Source organism: Agelaius tricolor, unplaced genomic scaffold, assembly GCF_023055355.1.
Source record: "Agelaius tricolor isolate 1412-34295 unplaced genomic scaffold, bAgeTri1.0.p SCAF_6, whole genome shotgun sequence".
In the NCBI taxonomy this organism is placed as follows: domain Eukaryota; kingdom Metazoa; phylum Chordata; class Aves; order Passeriformes; family Icteridae; genus Agelaius; species Agelaius tricolor.
Genome location: NW_027269266.1, coordinates 54742443 through 54760599, shown reverse-complemented (window position 1 = coordinate 54760599; position 18157 = coordinate 54742443). Strand labels below are relative to the sequence as shown.

The window sequence follows — 18157 nt, the reverse complement described above, 5'->3', positions numbered from 1 at the left end:
TCACATATGTTTCAAATACAAGGACTCATCTTTAATTACCCCTGTCATTTCATTATCCAAGGAGTTCCATTTCCTTCTTATGCTAGGAAATAAAATTTTTTCATATATCTCTTATGGGAAATTTGGGGAAATCTAACCTGCTTTTCCTAAAGACAATGTCATGTACATATCTCAGAGCTGTTACCCAAGGAAGAGAGGAATTTCTAGCAAATAGTGCAAGTCCCTAGAGCTCCAGTTTTAACTGCAGTCCAACCTTCACCCCTTACAAAGGAAAAGGATAGGAGTTATTATAAGTAGGGGAGAGTGGGATTGTAGTGTGAAATTGATTTAACAGGCACCATCACATAAGCCCTGCCCTGTACTTAAACATCTCTTTTGAAGTGCATTATAAGACCTTTTTGTTTCATCCCAACCACTGACAATGAAATTTTATAGCATGTTGTAAAGTAACTGACATCCTGAAGGGTGATTAAACCATGTATTTTAGAAGGGTTGTATTAACTTAAAAAGTTGAGACATAATACATAAACAAATGTGAGTTAAACTCATAATAGGTAACACTATGAAATGAGATTGGGAAAGTGAAATGAAAAATCCCTTTTAATAGTATTTTGTTCAATATCCTTAAAAACGCTTTCATAAAATTATCCAAAAACATACACATGCATGAGGGCTTCATCAGTGATCTGGAATTCACTCAGGAAAATATCATCTGTTATACAACCAGTAGTGGAACGTCAACATCTAGCTCTTCTGACAGATGACAATTCTAGAGGCATTACTTTGCAGGAACTAATAATTTCTACTGATTAAACATTTCTACTTAGGTTATAAGTTATTTTTGTTCAGGAATGAATTATGTTCTAAGTTGTAACTGAATGATCATTCCCTTATTGGAGGTCAGAACTTCTGAATTTTAATTTGTTTTCCACTGTTGTTCAGCACTGCCTTAGGGCTTACGATGTCTATTTCTCATTCTCACTAACTTTAAGTGGCAGCAATGGTGCTTGTTTCATTTGGTCAAAGTAAGGGTCAGATCTGTGGAGGCTGATTCACAAAGGTTTTAGCTGTAATAACTTTCATGTTAATTCCAAAGTCAGATACACAGAATTTGCTGAGAAGCTAGCCTGGAATCACTGCCAAGCTCTATGCATTTTGTGCTTATGTCCACCTTAGGAACCATATATGCATCTGTGTGCTATTAGGGCTGTGTGTTACTCACACAGATGATGTTCAGGAATTCCCAGAAATGTCTCAACATCAGCAATTCTTGGTTCCTCTCAGGACATTTGAATCCACAGAAAAGGAACTGTTGGCCCAGTCAGTTCATGGGGATAAGCCAGTTATTATGTTCTCAGGGCAGGTCCAGGGACAAGTGAATACACAAAATACAAAATACAAAATATGGGGCTCAGCATCTCAGCACTGAAGCTCATGTCTTCTTGGTCTGAACACATTGTCAAATTCCTGCAGAGAAGCATAATTTGAAACATCTGCCTTCTCAGCATTTCCAGTTGTGTTTCATGTGCTATTTTTATGTGGATTCTTTCCTTTGAGTACCCTAACATGTTTAATGCATTACCATTAGCAGCCAAAATGCTAAAGATGAGTGCTAGGAATTGGTCAAGGCAATTGACTGACAAATACTTAGGTGGAAGTTTGAAGACCATTTCAATTGAAGTTGATCGTGTTGAACTCTCTGCTAATCTACAGAAAAGGAAGCTCAATTTTCAGAAGTATTGAGCACATTCACTTCAAATAACAAGCTTTTTAGACATTGGATATGAATGGATCATATCAGAAGCACAATGTAAGCACCTCTTCTTTTTACACAAAACTGTCAATATTTTAAGATCTCTCTATCTTTTCTGATCTGCCTGGACTAAAAATATCCCCATTATTACACAGAGGTATCTTCTATAAGTTGTCACATAGAAATAGTTATCTTGTTTTGACACCATGCCTTGTCTGTCACAAAATATTAGCCATTGAACTAGTAAGCAAGTTGAACATTTAAAAAATGCTTTTCCCATAAAGTACATGACACCAGCAGTCTACATGATGCTAAAGTTTCAAATACAAATTTATATTGAGTTTGAATAGGTATTATCTGTGTAATTTGCTAATGGCTTTGCCATTCCTAATTCAATACATTGTCTCAGGCCAATGAAAATCCCAATTGCAGCAAAGGGGTTTAGTTTTGAAGAAGCATGCTCTGCAAATATGAAGAATAAAACAAATAGGAATTCATCAGATAAGAATATGGTATGTATTTAAGGAATCTCACAAGTATGTTCTTTAAACACAATGTTAATTTAAGTGAAACTTGATTTAAATACTCACCACACAGCCTTGAGCCACAGAGTATATTAAGATCACAATAAAAATACACAAAATGGTACGAATTTGTATTGTCAGGCACCCTGGAAAACACTAAAAAAGAAAAAAAAAAGTATATATAAAATATTTAAAGTATTTTTAAAGTGGGGTTGTTATTTTTTAGTAGTCTATAAAGAGAAGTGAATAAGGGATACAGAAATTTCACCTGTACTGCAAATTATGAAATTGCAGTTATTGTTGTGGAGTAACTGTTAGTGTCTAAGTGTATTTTAATGGTAATTACAGTTTTGGGGATAATAAATGTAAAACTACTATTGCTATATATTATTTCTCACTATGATTAAAACTCTTAGAAATTTTTAGTTGTATGTCTACTCATGATGCAAATAATATTCTAGGATGGCATTTGATTTTGCTCTCATGGGGAAAGTATCCAAAGCAACTTTTGAGTTGCAAATTTTCAGCTCCTTTGCCTTGCAAATTGTGATCCAAGAGAACATACTTTGATAGCATAGAATTTTGGAATGGTATACGTGTCTTCTGCTAAATAGGCAGGTGAAATACCAGGATAGTTTTAATTATTGCGACTCATAAAAATATTGAATTTTTCAGAAACAGCAGTAGACAACAAAAATATCTGGTGAAATGGAGTCTTGAAAACGTTTTGTTTATCTCCACTTTTAGCCTGATTCCATTTGTCACACTATTAAGCGTAAGTTCTTGCTGCTATGAAGCCTGTGGCAGAATGTGAGAGAGGAAGGGTAAGTCTGTCAGGCTGCACACTTTAGGCCTGTTCCAGTCATTCTGATCAACTCTGCTTCCAGGTAAAGCTGCTTTCCTTCCTTTCCCCTTGCACTAAGAATTTTTGGGGCTTCTATTATCTACTAGATGTATCTTTCAGACCACAGGACTTCTTCTAGTGACTTCAAGGGTCAAGGATACAATCCAAGAAACAGTCAGATTTAAAGTGGGGACTATCCTGTGTTCTTTAAAAGGAGGAAGCTCAGATTTATCAAGGTTGAATTTCACTTAAGGTTAAATGGAGTGAGCAAACACCTGACTTTTGGATGAAAGTCAACAGTTTTGAAGAAAAGCTGTTCATTTCATGGGTATCACCAGCCTCAAAAACATAGCTTCCAGCAGGTAGCCTAGCAGTCAGAGAAAGACTACTGTAGCCTTCAGAATACAGCAATTACAGAAAAAAAAAAGTAAGCATGAATCTACAAATATATTCTAGCTTCTATATAGTTTAAGTCCATGTAAACATAGGTGTGGAGCAATCAATATATCAGTAGTAGAATTGTATTATAGATCTGAGTTAATTTTCTACACCAGTGTAAGTACTAGCATCAATAAAATAGATTGGGATACCTGGGGTATATCACCTTAAATAAAACTGAGCATATTGAAGAAAAAATAGCTCAAATTATAGGAATCTGAGATTGAAAAGCTGTGTTTCAAGGGAGATAGAGCAATGTTCAAAATTACAGTATGAAAAAAGACTATTTCTGCATTTGTTCATCACTATCATACAGTTCTGATTGGAAGGGACCTCAGGGTGCTCAAAAGTACTGTCTGCCTTGAACCTCAGAGTCTCAGGGCAATTTTTGCAGAGTTGGTTACTCCTCCTGTGTCATTGCACAGCATTGTTTCTTCTTAGGATCTGGACTTTGCAATATACATTCTATAGTTATAAGATTCCTGTTTGTCCATTCTGTTAACCTATCCAGAACCCTCTCAATAATCATCCTGCCAGCTGTACTCACAAAATTGTATTCATATGAAAACATGACATGAGTATTTGCCATGTCCTCCTCCAGGCTGTTGATAAAAATGCCTGACAGGATAGGATCCAGGATAAACTCCTGTAGTATCGCACTTACACTGGTTTCAAGGTAACCATAAAGTGCTATGCTCTGAATGTGATTATCCCCATAGTATTTTACCCATCAAACTGTCCACTTAACTAGACAGACCAGAATCCTATATACAAGTGAGGTGGAACTTATGTGGTTTTATCCATATAAATAAAATACAAAATAATTTTGCTTGAAGAAAAAATATTTATTCCATTAATTAAGATTGCAACCAAATAAGCTGTCTATTGCTTATTAAAGAGATAATACCCGTGGTTTGAAGATAATGCTGAATGGTTAATAGGGATAAAGCAAAATATGGATTCAAAGATCACATGTCCTGACACATTGCACAGACAATTTTTTTGATCTGTGTAGCACATACAGGTTCTAAATGTTGACATGCTAGGCTATTGGGTTAAAATGGTAAACAGACCTTTAAAAGATAAAGTATGAGACATGTCTGAATTAAAATTCTGACACTATTAAGATTTATACTTCTGGCTTTATGTCATTCTAAATTGTATCGACACTTTTATGATTGCATAGAATTTTGGGCTTCATTTTCTTTATTTGAGAAATTTTTATTAACTAAATAAGTAGTGTCAAATTACCAAAATTTTAGGTAATGAGTACAGTAAAATATTATTAACGTACTTCTATGAGTGAGGTATTTAATGCTAAAGCATGGAGAAGCTAAGTCACTTGCACAGTGTAAAAGAGCAAGTCAGTGCCATAAAACTGATTAAAATAGGGGAATGATTGTTTTACAATTGTATATCCATTATCCACATAATATTAATTTTAATTATTATAAGACTTTTTTTGCCATAAAGTTTTAAATTGTGATATTCTAAGGTTTTATATTTCTTTATTTTTCTAATGCTGGATTTGATCCTGTATAGTATTGAATCTCTGGAGGAACCTGGAATAAATACAAATTTTCTTGACTGACAAAACAGATGGAATACTTCTTATGTTTGCACTAGCCCCAGGTAAATTGTATAAAGAGAAGTAACTTGCTACAAACTTAGTCTGCATTTCTACGATCTATACAGAGAAGAACAGATGATAAACTACTCTGCCCTAATAAAAAAAAGAGATCATCAAAGTTACTCACAAAAAATTTTGTAAGTTCATAAATAAGGTTCTTTTCAGCACCTGATACTTGGCTGATATACTATTTATGTTCCCATGAAAACACATGCTTTTCTTCTGCCAAAGGACACTTTTTAAAACTAAAATTAGTGTGTCCAAATCAGAAAAGCTCATTAAATGAGTAGGCGTTTTTTCCTGATATTTGTCTGAAAAGACTAAATTTATATTAATCCAGTAGAGATTTCTTTCATCAGAAAATTAGCCTGTAGATGTTGTATTCTGGTCTGGCATACCTATTTCTCCCCTAAAACAACCAAATGTCCTTCTGCATCATTACTCTTGTGAAAATATAATGCAGGAGAATTAATCATTACTGAAGGTTTTTAAAAGGCCAAGGATTGTGTGTGTGCAAAACATTGTGCTTCACCATCAAAACAGCTGCTGTTTTGACAGGAAAAATTTTGAAAACAGAGGGGATGTTAGCAGGACTTTACACCCAGACCAGCTGGAATGAAAGGGAGGACTATTGTGCTGTGTAGTCAGAAAGGAGTAAAAGTCAGGTTAAAGCAGTTGATTTAAACACAGTATTTAGTGGTAGGTGCTCAGAGAAGATTTAGTAAAAAACAAAGTGTAGAATTAATGGCACTGAATGCTACACTGCTGTAACGATTACTCATGTAAACAGTCTACTTTCAGATGATTGGTCTTTGGTTTTCAAGTGTCTAATACATTACTTAATAAGGAACTTTAAACACATAAATTTCAGACTCTATGAATCTGTGAAGCATACACTGATGGCTTCATATTCCAAAGAACAAACATATCATGGACACCAAAGGGAAGAATAGTCACAAAATCTTAAATCACTTACTTGTACTTGTGTGACATGTAGGTACATAATACAAGCCACTAGGAAGCATATGCAAAACACCAGGAGAACAAGAACTACGGTACTCCTAGAATCAAAACACAATAGAAGTAATGCAATGCAACTCAGTAACATGTGAGAACAAACTACAGTTAGGGGTCCTTCTAAAACAGTATTTTATAAATGGTGGAGGATGTCCTCCTCAACCTTGCTGTTATACTAACCATCACAGTGCAAATTAAGCAGTGATGTCCACTGCTCTCAAAACTATGAAATTAGTAAATGCTCTTGTAAATGGTCCCCGCTCTGATGACAGAAGGAAGATCAAAGAACCTCAAAAATTCAAATGTATGGTAGTCAAGAGAGACACTTTCTAATTGTAGGCTAGTGCAGAATATTCACCATGATGTCTTCCAAGGAGAGTGTGTAACTCAATTACTTGGCCTTGGCAGTGATGTTAACAGTTACCAGATACTTTTTCTGTCTCATTCCTCTTTCTCAAAGATTCAGAAATCAATGGTCATCCAATTTGGACACTTAGCAAGTCAAATAAAATCAGAGAAACCTGTCTTTTAATGAAACAGAACAACTCCCTCATTTTGAGTCTTCCTAAATGGTCAGACAAATCTTATGTTTCAAAAAGATGATTTAATAATTCTTAAATTCTTAATCTTCCCTCTTCTGATCTATCAAAATAGGCTTGTTCTTAATGAGAAGAGTGGTGCAAACCAAGAACTTTCTCCAGAAAACTTCTTTTGGAAAAGTACCTTATGGATGTAAGCAAGCTGACAGAAATTAGTCCACCAGTGTGGGTGCATTTGATTTCTGCTCAGGGACAGCCTGGCCGCATGCCAGGGCTGTATGACAGCAGCATAGCATGATCTTCACACCTTCTTTTCTAACTTGTGAGGACAAACCAGTCAGTCCACAAGCCATGTGAACAATGGATTCAGGCAGTTATGTATCTGTGCCCTTAACGATTACAGGAAAAAGATTGTTTTCTAGCAGCAGAAGTGTGAAATTCTCCTGTAGAGTTTCTAACTATTTGACTTTGATTTCAAATTAATGTAACAGTCTGTACTGATACAGGAACTGGAAGAATTGTGTGGTGTACTATGTACTTCCCCAGAATGGGAAGGTGACTCTGGGTACTTTTAGTGTGGACTCTGAATACAAGTACTAATCAAGGCAGGATCTCATGCCTTTAGAGGTTTCCCTTGCATCCAGGATGCTAGAAAAGAACGCAGGGGACATGTCTGCAACAACATCTTGTAACGTAGCAATAGCTGACAACTGACAGTAGTGCTGAGTGGCACCCTGACAGACATTCAGGTTGGCATCTAAAAAGGACTACATTGCTTTTTTGAAAAGTAAACACAGAATTGGACATTAGAAGGGTTCCTAGTCAGGGCTTTTAGTGGCTACACTGCATATGTGCCTCCATAATTGGACAGCTTAGGTTGACAGGAACGTAGCCTTACTTTGACCACCCCCATCTGGGAATAGAAAATGTGTCTTTAGTTGAGAAGCTGTTTTGCTCAAAAGATGATAAGAATTGTGAGAATAGCAAGTCTATTGACTTTCCTACAACATTTTCTTGTGTAGATGGCCAACCTCCTCCTTGAAATATATATATATATATAACTTCTCCCATTAGGGTAGCATATTACAAGCCTTGTATTGGCTTTTGCATTCTCTTGCCACACGTATAACTACTTTGGCAATCTAAATAGCAGCTTAAAGCTCCAAACTTGGGAAAGTGGAGAATTTTTTTTCCTATACTTCCAAAGTTTTAATTTAGCTCATGTTTGCATCTGTGTCACAGCAAGGGAAGAGCCCAAGAAGAATTTGGCTATATGAAGTCACCACTCAGGCACTGGAAGAAAGAACTTAGGAGCATTCAGTGGGTGGCTTTTTTAACTAACCCAGTCCATCTTCATTACGTTTTGTGGTGATATTCTTCTGGAGCTTGTGTGTCAGATCACTACTTAAACTGAAGCTCTGCCCATCTGTTTTAAAGTGACAGTAGTTTTTTGAAAGGCTATTATATGATTCTTAGAAATTCAGTCTAGTTTCAACTACACTAATACACTTTGTTTCTATTTGTTCAAAACTGCTATGTACTGCAGCTGTGGCTTATTGAAGAAGAAGGTGAAAGACTTCTTAATCATGCTCCAATTAGTCAGCAGAGTCATTAGTCTGGAAATGGTGTAAATGACGACTAAGTTACTTTGAATTCTTTAGATGAAAAGTACTATATTACAAATTAGCGTTTCTATTTTATTAACATGAATAAACTTTTTCAATCTTTCAACTAGAAATAATAGAATATAGAAGTATTATTCTAACTGGAGATTTCTGAATAGAAAGGACCATAATTTAAATGGAATTTTCAAAAGCATTATCCTGTAGCTAGTTCTATTCCCCCTGAAGTAGTTATGAAAGTGAGTAAATTTCATTCTTAATGCTTTGATATTCTAATCTGAAAAAAGTTAATTATTCATAATTTTTATACCTTATACACAATTCTATCTACCTCTAGATTTGAAAGGGGTCTAATTATTTTTTATTTAGTAAGCACTCACATAGAACTGACAAAATCTGAGGTAATCACTAACTAATCACTCAACAATAGGCATAGGACACCTCCTAAACACACCACTTGGTTATGTTTACTTAAGTGCAGTCAAGGTTGGACTACAAGTTGTATGTGCAAAGCCAAAATACACACTAGGCAGTTTATGTAGGGATAGTGTTGATATCAAAAACTTCAATGAATGCTATAAATGCAGGCCTCAATGCAGCTGGATGGGTACTTTCAGTTCCCATTAAACTCTGCAGGGTTTTATCTCTGTTGCTATCAATACCAGTACTTAATCCAAAGTAGCACAAACACATTTAGAAAAGCTGCTGTAACACCTTTGTTTGTAATGCAGAAATACTTTAAATAAGTTAAAAATAACCACTAAATTTTAAATAAACACTGAAATATATCTTTTTCCTCTGAATGCATGCTACTACAAAATAAAAAAAAATAGTGAAAAGTATCTTCTGTGGACAAATTAAAGAGATAACAATTAGACCGAGAGGCATACTAACAGAGACTCTCCCATGTGAAGTCCCCATTCCTGTTCCAAAGACTTTAATTTTTGACCTGTGCAGGATGTCTGAGGATGTTCCACTTCGAGTTATGATGGCAAAAGACAGAAACTTACTGTGGTATTATTAGAAGGTAGACAAGGCCAAATAAGGCAGCTAGAATTAGTGAGAGAACTACAGCACTGGTGAAGTACTCATCCTGAAGCTGGTGGTACTGTTAAAGAAAGGAAGAAGTGAAGACAGTAAATATTTCATGTATACCAAGACACCTACACTTGTCCATTCTCAGTAAGAAAGAACTGTATCCTAAAATAAAACAAGCCCCTGCTTAGTTAAAAACATGATGGCTTAATTTGCACTGAAAAAACAGATGATGGAAGTCTACGTAAGATTTTCCTTGACAGACTTCTCTTTCACCTTGTAACTAGTCAAAATGGGTTTAGGCTCAGATATAAGTTTATCTTTTTGAGAAAAAAAATCAGCCACTTTGAACTAGGAGGGGGTGGCCCTCCTTCTGTTTACTCATCATGATAAAAGGCCATAGACTCCTTGCTGCTGCTTTCAAGTTCTTTCACCTCAGCTGCTCAGGACAGGACTCTAATGAGTGGACTTGGAGGCAGCTGCTAATGAGATACATGTGCTCAGTTTGGAGCAGCTACTGTTCCTGATTCCACTAAGCTACAGTATTAATGAGAGAAAGTTTCCAGGGGTTGAAACACAAAAGTGTTGTCTCAGAAAGACCCAAAGTTCAATGTCATTTACAGCAGACTTTTTATTTTGAAACAAAAAAGTTACAGCCTAATAATAAATTACTTTGGAAACTTGAACACAAAATTTATACTTTAAGCCTTAAAAAATTTGGATCCAGTATGGCACACAGCCTTCTAACTTGAAGCAGTACTGACCTGAAATCTTAGACTATATAGTGACTTACAGTGGAAAAATAAATATTACTGCCAAATTAATGCAAAACCATACTACTTTTGTTTTTTCAAACACATAAAGTAAAGGCTGTAGATACAAATAATTTGTATTCACAAAAAATACTCCTACAAGGTAGGAACAATTGTTTCCTGATATGCATGTTTGTATGGTCTGAGTAAATCCCCTGCTTTCAGCACTGCCACACTGGTATAATATTGCAACCTTGTCCAGAGATTTAATGTTTGGGGTTTTTTTGTTTGTTTGTTTGTTTGTTTGGTTGGTTGGTTTTTTTTTGTTTTTTTTTTTATATTTTCTAGAATTTCTGGATCAATACTTACCAGGCTACCTATACTTCTTGTCAGTAAGACTTCTCCAAAGCAGATGAGTGAGTAGGCAGACACATTGCAATGAGACAGCATTAAACAAGTGACTCAGACAGTTTGGAGAACAAAAAGAAAGACCAAAACACAGGATATATAACACGGGGTAGGATACTGACAAGTAGGACAATATCTATCATGGCAATGGTGCCCTGAATGGGGAATAATGAGCATTGACTCCATGATTGCACAAAGCTGATCAATTGCTTTATTAAGCTATACTTTATTATACTATACTCTTAGAAACTCGTAACCCTTACAGACTGTCCAGTACAGCTTACCCTAATTAGTCAATCAATCCAAACATCATACAGTCTCCAATTAAGAAATCACCCTTTGGTAAACAATCTCCATAACACATTCCACATGTGCACAACAGGTGTAGCAAATGGAGATAAGAACTGTTTCTCATTCTCTTCTCTGAGCTTTCTCACAGCTTTTCACAACTTCCCAGGAAAATCCTGGGAGAGAACTATGTCCCTCTCTGTACAGAGGATATGTGATTACCACAAATACCAATCTTTCTTTTAATCCCCTTCAAGTGTTTCCATAGAAGGTAGAAATAATGTCACCCTCTAAACTGAGAAACAGTCCAGTGGAGTATTAAAAGATAGTGAGTAGAATTTAAACATTGCATGAAACCCGAACAAAAACCACAGTGCTAATTGGCATATGGTCAGTGAAATCAGTAAAAATAATTTTAAACTCCCTTACTTTATTTTCACGTTCAATTTGCTTATACTTCAAGGTAATGAAATTCAAGTCAGCCATCTCAGACTCAGTTTGCCGGGCCTCTATCAAGCGACTGATATATCTGTTCACTCGAGTTCCTGGAGTGCTGTATACAATATTGTTAGAAAAAGAGGAGCGATTCCTGAGTTTTTCAGAGGCTGTCCTTAATGCTCTCCTCTGTAATATGGATAAAGAAAGAAGCACAGATTTTATTAGCACTGAGATTTTGCATTGCTGTTCATATTACCTCAAGCTCACAGAGAGCATGGGGAATTCATAAAGCAAGCAACTACAAATAGAAAATAATAGAGTTCTTATCTCTGTGTGAATGTCACCTTTTTAAAATTCCTTACCTGAAATCCTGATATCATTCAAATCAAAGAGAAAACTCCCACTTCATTCCAAGATTTTAATCCGGAAATTCTTTTCACATATGGCCCTGATACTCCTCTGCCACTGAGGGAATAATCAGTTTGTACCCAGTAGGGTTATTTTACCTTGCTAAATGGTTTTATATTGGTTTGTTTTCTTGACAGAGGACATGGAGCTCTGGACATCTTGAAGACAAGATAACCAGGCTCTTCATAACACAAGAAAAGTCCTACTGTCTAGGTAACAATACATGTTTCAAAAAGATAGTTTTACCTTAAAGTTTTGGACAATGACCACCTGTGACTACAGAGGGTCTGAAATCTCAAGTGTTATCTTTAACTTGCCCAACTGGCTCTCTTGTTAAGATCTCTTGAGTATTCCTCAAGTGACTTGCAGATCCAGATGGAGCCATCCAACAAATTATCAAAACTAAACTAACTGCCTAACTGACTCCTCCAAGGCTGAGATAGCACAACTATAAGATAATTATTCATAGTCCTTTCCAGTGGAAAAGATTTTTCACAGAGTATATCTGAAGGGATTTTAAACAAGCTGTCTCACTTTTCACAGAGAGCACTCAGGAGACAGTGAGCAGTATCTCAGCAATACTGGTGGCAACCTCCAGTTGAGGGCACTTTAATCTAAACCATTATGGCTAGATCTGTTCTGTGACTGGACAGGGGTCAAGACAACTTCCCAGAACAGTTTTGACAACAAAGCTCAGGCAAGTTCTACTATTTCTGTAAAGTTAAAGGAATATTTTTTTTATCTAGCATCTGGAGAGTTCAAGACAGTTCAAAACATTATGAAATAAGAAGTCTACACAGGATATAATAAGTAGAGTATGTCAGAAGGATGTTAAAGAAGAAAACAAAATTTCTCTCTTCAGAATACTCAGTCCTAAATACCCACTCTAGAGGCTATACAACAACATATCCTTTTATTCCAGATGGTTAAAATGATGGTGATCACTATCTAAGTAATCTTGCAGGCATAGCAGTTTCCTTTTTAATTTCACAAGAAATTCTTAGGAGTACCTCATCAGTGAACAAATTGTGAACTCTTGCAGTTCATTACCTTACATAGCTGCTTATTATTATTATTATTATTATATTATATCTAAATCCTTATAAATAGTGGGAAGGGTTATCTGCTGACTGATACCTTAGTTTTCTGTTTGTTAAGAAAAATGGACCCCAGCAAAGATAAAGTAACTTTTCAAGTCTTGCTTTGCTGGCTTTATATGTAGAGAGGAAGCTACACCAGCAGTAAACAATTAAAAGGTTACATTTTTCTTCAAGCTATCAGATCCCATTACCTGGTATATTGTCTTTTGGTGTAAGAGATAATTGTTTCAACATGAAAACTAATCTTAGGCACATACATTGATTAGAGAGCTTAAATTACCAGCCAAACAACTATTTTCAGTGTTTCTAAACTGACAGAAATTTGTTTTCTTCAAGAAACATTTCTATCAGAAATTTGTAAGGAAATTGAGTGCTTTTAGGAAAATAAGAGAAACAGGAATTTCTGTGTCAGAAATATACAATTTTGCTCTCAATAAATTAAAATTAGTTAACATATGTATTACATTAGTTGCAGCAGAAATACATCTTCAAGAATTTTTTACAATTCAAATTTAAGCCTATAGTATAACAACAGGGGGGAGGAAAACAGTATTTAAATAAATGTTTCTTTGCATCAAAACCTGAAATGAGGGTAGATGACTATGGGTATTACTCTGATATATGGAATAAATTATATTAAATTATCTGCCATTTTGTAACAGAGTTAAAGTTTCTATTCTTAATCAAAAAAGCTGTTTCTTACATATAATTATTTCCTCTCGGTCTCTTATTTTTATCTCTATTATTATTTTGCCACAGTAGATTTACATCATGTCTTACATATGATCAAGATCCAGTATTTATGTTTCTCAGAAATGCACTGGATTCAAAGCCTTTAAAAACCCCACGTGGTTTACTTTATTTACATGATTTGAGTACTGAAAACTCTAAAGAAACCCTACATCGTAGCACAGTGTATTTATATTCATATAATATAATACAAATCCATGATGTATTACATAAAAGTTACAAAAGCCCAGAACAGCAGTTTCTGTTACTGATAGCATTGTAGAACTTCACTGACAATGTTCTGGCATGAAAGAAAGTTCAACAGATCACTAACAAATCCACATGGATATTTTCTGTGTATATTACCATATTTATACATACATGTACACAAAACACAATGCAAAGTATTGCATATCCTTCAAAGAATGTGTGGGTTGTTTTTTAAAATACTCAAAGATAACACTAAATTCCAATTGGAAGGCCTTGTACACGGCCAATTTAAAAATCAAATCTGGAGTTTCTGAAAGTCTTCACGGAAACTGTTTTTAAAAGGAGCTAATTGAGTTTTTTCCCCTTTTTCTGCAGAGGAAACACAAGCATGTATAAAACTCAAAATATGAAAGTTTGAATGCTTTCTGAAAGTAAGATTTAGACTGAATCTTCAATAAATGAAAAAAGAAAAAGAACGTGAAGCAATCAGTCAAATTGAATTACTGATTCCAGTGCTCGAATGCTGCCACTTAGTGGTGGAGAGACCTGTGTAATGTTGCCACCTGCTGTCAAAGAAAATGGAATGAGCAACTCTCATGGTTTTTATCCATAAATTTACAGGTAGATTCATATACAGAAAAGAAGCAAACCAGGCTACTAGTATGTGAAGAGTTTTGATTTTTGGAATTACCAGACATCCAAGAAAGCGGAATTTATATTTGTATTAGGGACTTTTATGTTTAGGATTTGTATTATGGACAAAAAAGGGTTTTGGCTAATCAGTTGCCTTTCATATTTCAGAGAACCATCTAGAGAAAAAAAAAATTATCCTGTTGGTTTGCATTTGTCACCATCAACTTGAGACTGGGATGGACAAAAGATGCAAAAGAATATATGTTTGAAAGAATGGAAACAGCCTCAGAAATTCCAGTTCCTGCGAAAAAAGCCCTTGATAGAAGCCACAAGGACACCTATGTTGGCTTTTCCAAGAGCAGCTCCAAATTTGAGGGCTTTTATAATTAAAGTTGTTTTTTATTTACTGTGGGAATTAGATTTTTCTAGTTCCAGCAGGAACACCACAAGCGTCTTTATCAGTTCACAACATCATCCCCTATGTTCTCAAAGATGGTCTGCTTGATGCAGTCCTGGAATTGATGCCCAAAGACTGCACTTGGCCCACATGGACTACCTTATCATCATCCTCACACGTCATGACGTTGGAGAAAGGGATCTCCGCTTTGAACATCTTGCGACAGTGCATGAGCTGAACAAGCAGATAGCAGACCGTCTTGAACTTCATTCTCTTGGCAGGCTTAATGTCTGAGAGAATCAGTCCAGGAAATATCTGTTGGTCAGAAAAATAATATTTATAACCAAGATATTGCATTCCCATGCAGACATACACACTTGCAGACATTTGCATCCCCGCCATGGTCAGAAGAAAATAATACTCTAGTCAAGAAGCAATGCTTTTTGATAAACATCTCACATGTGCAAAATTACTTCATCTTTTCTTCATCATGAGATGTAAAGAATCTATCAAACAGACTTTATGTAAACTCATTCTTAACATTTTGGGAACTGTTCTTTTCTTAGAAATGTGAACTATAAAAAAGTGCATTAATGACAGACTCATAAAAGAGTCAATATTTGTATTTCTTTAATATTAAAATAAATTTTTGAAAATGCAGGGAAAATAAGGAGGCAATTAGCATTCTTATTAAATGACGTTAAAAAATATAATTTCAGTCTTCTTTGTTCCTTATTTTGTTACTTCAGCCATAGGAAGTTCATTAAAATCTGAAGAGAATAACTTTTGCTTTAAATATATATATACATATATATGCACCTTAAAAGAAGTGTTTGAGGCATTGAGGTTATAACTCACATCTTATTTCTACAAAGCAAGAAGTGTTATACCACACAGAAATACTCTCAGAGGTTTAAGTATAATCTATTCCTTTTACCACAGAGCTCTTTGTTCAGCAAGGACATACATTTCCTTGGTTAATTCTTAAGCATGTATTTAATGACTGCTGACTTTATTAAAGCCCTAGCACATACTCAGATGCTTTCTCAGATGAGGATATATTCTATCCTCAATATTTATACCAAACTTATTCATCCTTCTGGCATGTGGAAAGTGTTAATGAGAAACATGGCAGGACCCCATGCCTCCTCAGTATGGGAATTCAAGCTTGTAAAATTAATTTCTTCTGGATCAACAAAATAAAGAAGCACAGAGGAAATGGTCCTTAGTTTTCCTAGGTACAAAAGACAGAAAAAATCACTTCCAAAAACTTTACTCAAATGCTATTAAAGTCCACAAATGACAATGAGAATTTGCTGTGCATTATTTACAATACTATGATTTACTAGAGAAGTTTCTTCAATGATCAAAGAATGAAGAAAAAACATGAAAGCATTTTTTTAATGCGTGTTTTCTTGAACAACTAAATTTAGATGGGCAGGGCAAATGACACTGATTATATTCTGAATGGCATCTCGAATATTGGCTTGTTGTTATGTTTAACACATACAGCCATGCCCTTTCTGGAAAATCGAGGTCATACATTATTGAACTTTCAATACCTTGTTTAGTCAGTTACACACTGGCTATGAAACACAATAATGACCACAATGTGGCACTTGTTATTTTTCTCCTAGCAGCCATGTTCTCAACATGCGACGGGCTTCAAATGTGCAAAGGTGCCTAGGTGCTTTATTGTACACTAGAAGACTGGCTGAAGCCAGGTAGCATTACTGCACTGTGTTACACTGCACAGTCAGAAGTTGAAATCTGAAAGGACATTTGTGTATCTAGTGCAGAGTCACTTGTGTAAGGGTAGTTTATCAGTAGCCTGCGTGAAGAGATTCCCAATATGAACCCTTTCTTTCAAGGGCTTTCTGTCAGAAGACTTGCCACTGAATTGCGTAGAAGATACTGTACAAGGATATTCACATACTAATCATCCTTTAGGTATTCCTAAGGACACCAAGTAGATAGTTGTTAGGCTTGAGTATGACAGATATGATCAATTTTTGAGCTACAATTCCCAACAGCTAAAACATACTTTTTGGAGAAGTATTCCACTTGCAAATCTTCCTAATATAGCCATAATTCCCCTAGGAGTTCTACATATTTTACAAAGTCTCTCTATCAACACTTTAATACAACAAAAATGAGCAACTTTCTTGAAACTCCCCCCAGTTTTGCATTTAATTTTATTTTCAGAAATTTACATGTAGACGATATCTCAAGAGATCATTAGCTCATTGCTCAAACCTTTCACAGTGGACATGGCATTAAGTCAACAATTTTGATGATTTTAAATAAATTATAATTTTAAATAAATTCAGAGACCCATAAAAACTTCCTGACAGCCTTCATTGTGGAAATGCCACAGTGCAGATGCAAGAGTGGCAAAGAATAGGTAGAGCACCTTAGTAGCAAAAGATCCAAGAAGGCATGATTGTGAAAGGTGATCAAATGTGCATGACTATATCCTCCTACAAGGATTTGAGGTCCTATGAATAGAGAAGAATTTAGACTTTCCTCCATGCAACTTTCTTATAATAGATGTGTTTCTGAGAACAACATCCAACGTGAAAACTTGGAATGGACTCTGAACTGTGGCCCCTGCCACCAACATAACTTTTCTCCAACCACATGTTTTATTCAGTTTCTTGACTTTATCTTCAAATCAGTATGTAGAACAGTTTTAGCTCGTACCATCAACTGGTTTCTTTTAGCTTAGAAATCTTACAAGCAGATAATACATCAACAGTATGCACTCTTTGTGTGTTGGAAATATAGTGAATTTTTCCAGCTTTTTCAGAGTTAAATAGAAATTTCAGCTCAGGTCACTGAAAAAAAAGGAGTAGTGTGAGATCCCCCATGAAAGAAAAACAAGGACAAACTGGAGTGAGTTTAGCAAACGTTCACCAAAACAATTAGGGTTTTCAAATGTATGACATACAAGAAGAACCTGAGGGAATTTAGCTCATTTATCTGGAAGAAGAGAAGGCTAAGGAAGGATCTACTTGCTGTCTTTAACCACTTAAGTAGTAACTGCAGAGAAGACAGAACCAGAATAATCCTGAATACTACTCAGAAAAAAGAACAAGATGCAATGGATAGAGTCTGTAGCAAGGGAAATGCTGATTTGATACAAAGAAGTTTACCTGTGAGGAGGATAGTGCCTCAAGAGGCTGCCAGTCAGGGAAATACACGGCACTTACTCAAAGGTGGATCTGACTGCAAAGCCAGCCCTGCTTTGAGCAAGGAGGCTGACCATTTGACCTCCAAAGGCCCCATCCAAATTCAGCTGGTGTGCAATGTTATGAATATTTGTGAACAGACGTACTGTGTAGCTACTGTACTTCATGGCTGGCCAAGAACACGGCCACTCAAAGGACACT

General features: G+C 35.6%; 1 protein-coding gene across 2 annotated transcripts in view; it reads right to left on the bottom strand.

The window, feature by feature from the left end:
* Window positions 1-18157, bottom strand: part of ADCY1 (adenylate cyclase 1) — a 161640-nt gene that overhangs the window by 29616 nt on the left and 113867 nt on the right. Inside the window, exons 8-12 of one of the 2 annotated variants that reach the window (XM_071429866.1) lie at window positions 14925-15080; window positions 11280-11474; window positions 9378-9475; window positions 6166-6250; window positions 2344-2433 (exon numbers count right to left, since the gene is read on the bottom strand). In XM_071429866.1, the coding sequence (XP_071285967.1) occupies window positions 2344-2433; window positions 6166-6250; window positions 9378-9475; window positions 11280-11474; window positions 14925-15080 (624 nt within the window). The remainder of the gene's footprint in view (window positions 1-2343; window positions 2434-6165; window positions 6251-9377; window positions 9476-11279; window positions 11475-14924; window positions 15081-18157) is intronic. The other variant, XM_071429867.1, reaches the window with a different exon arrangement.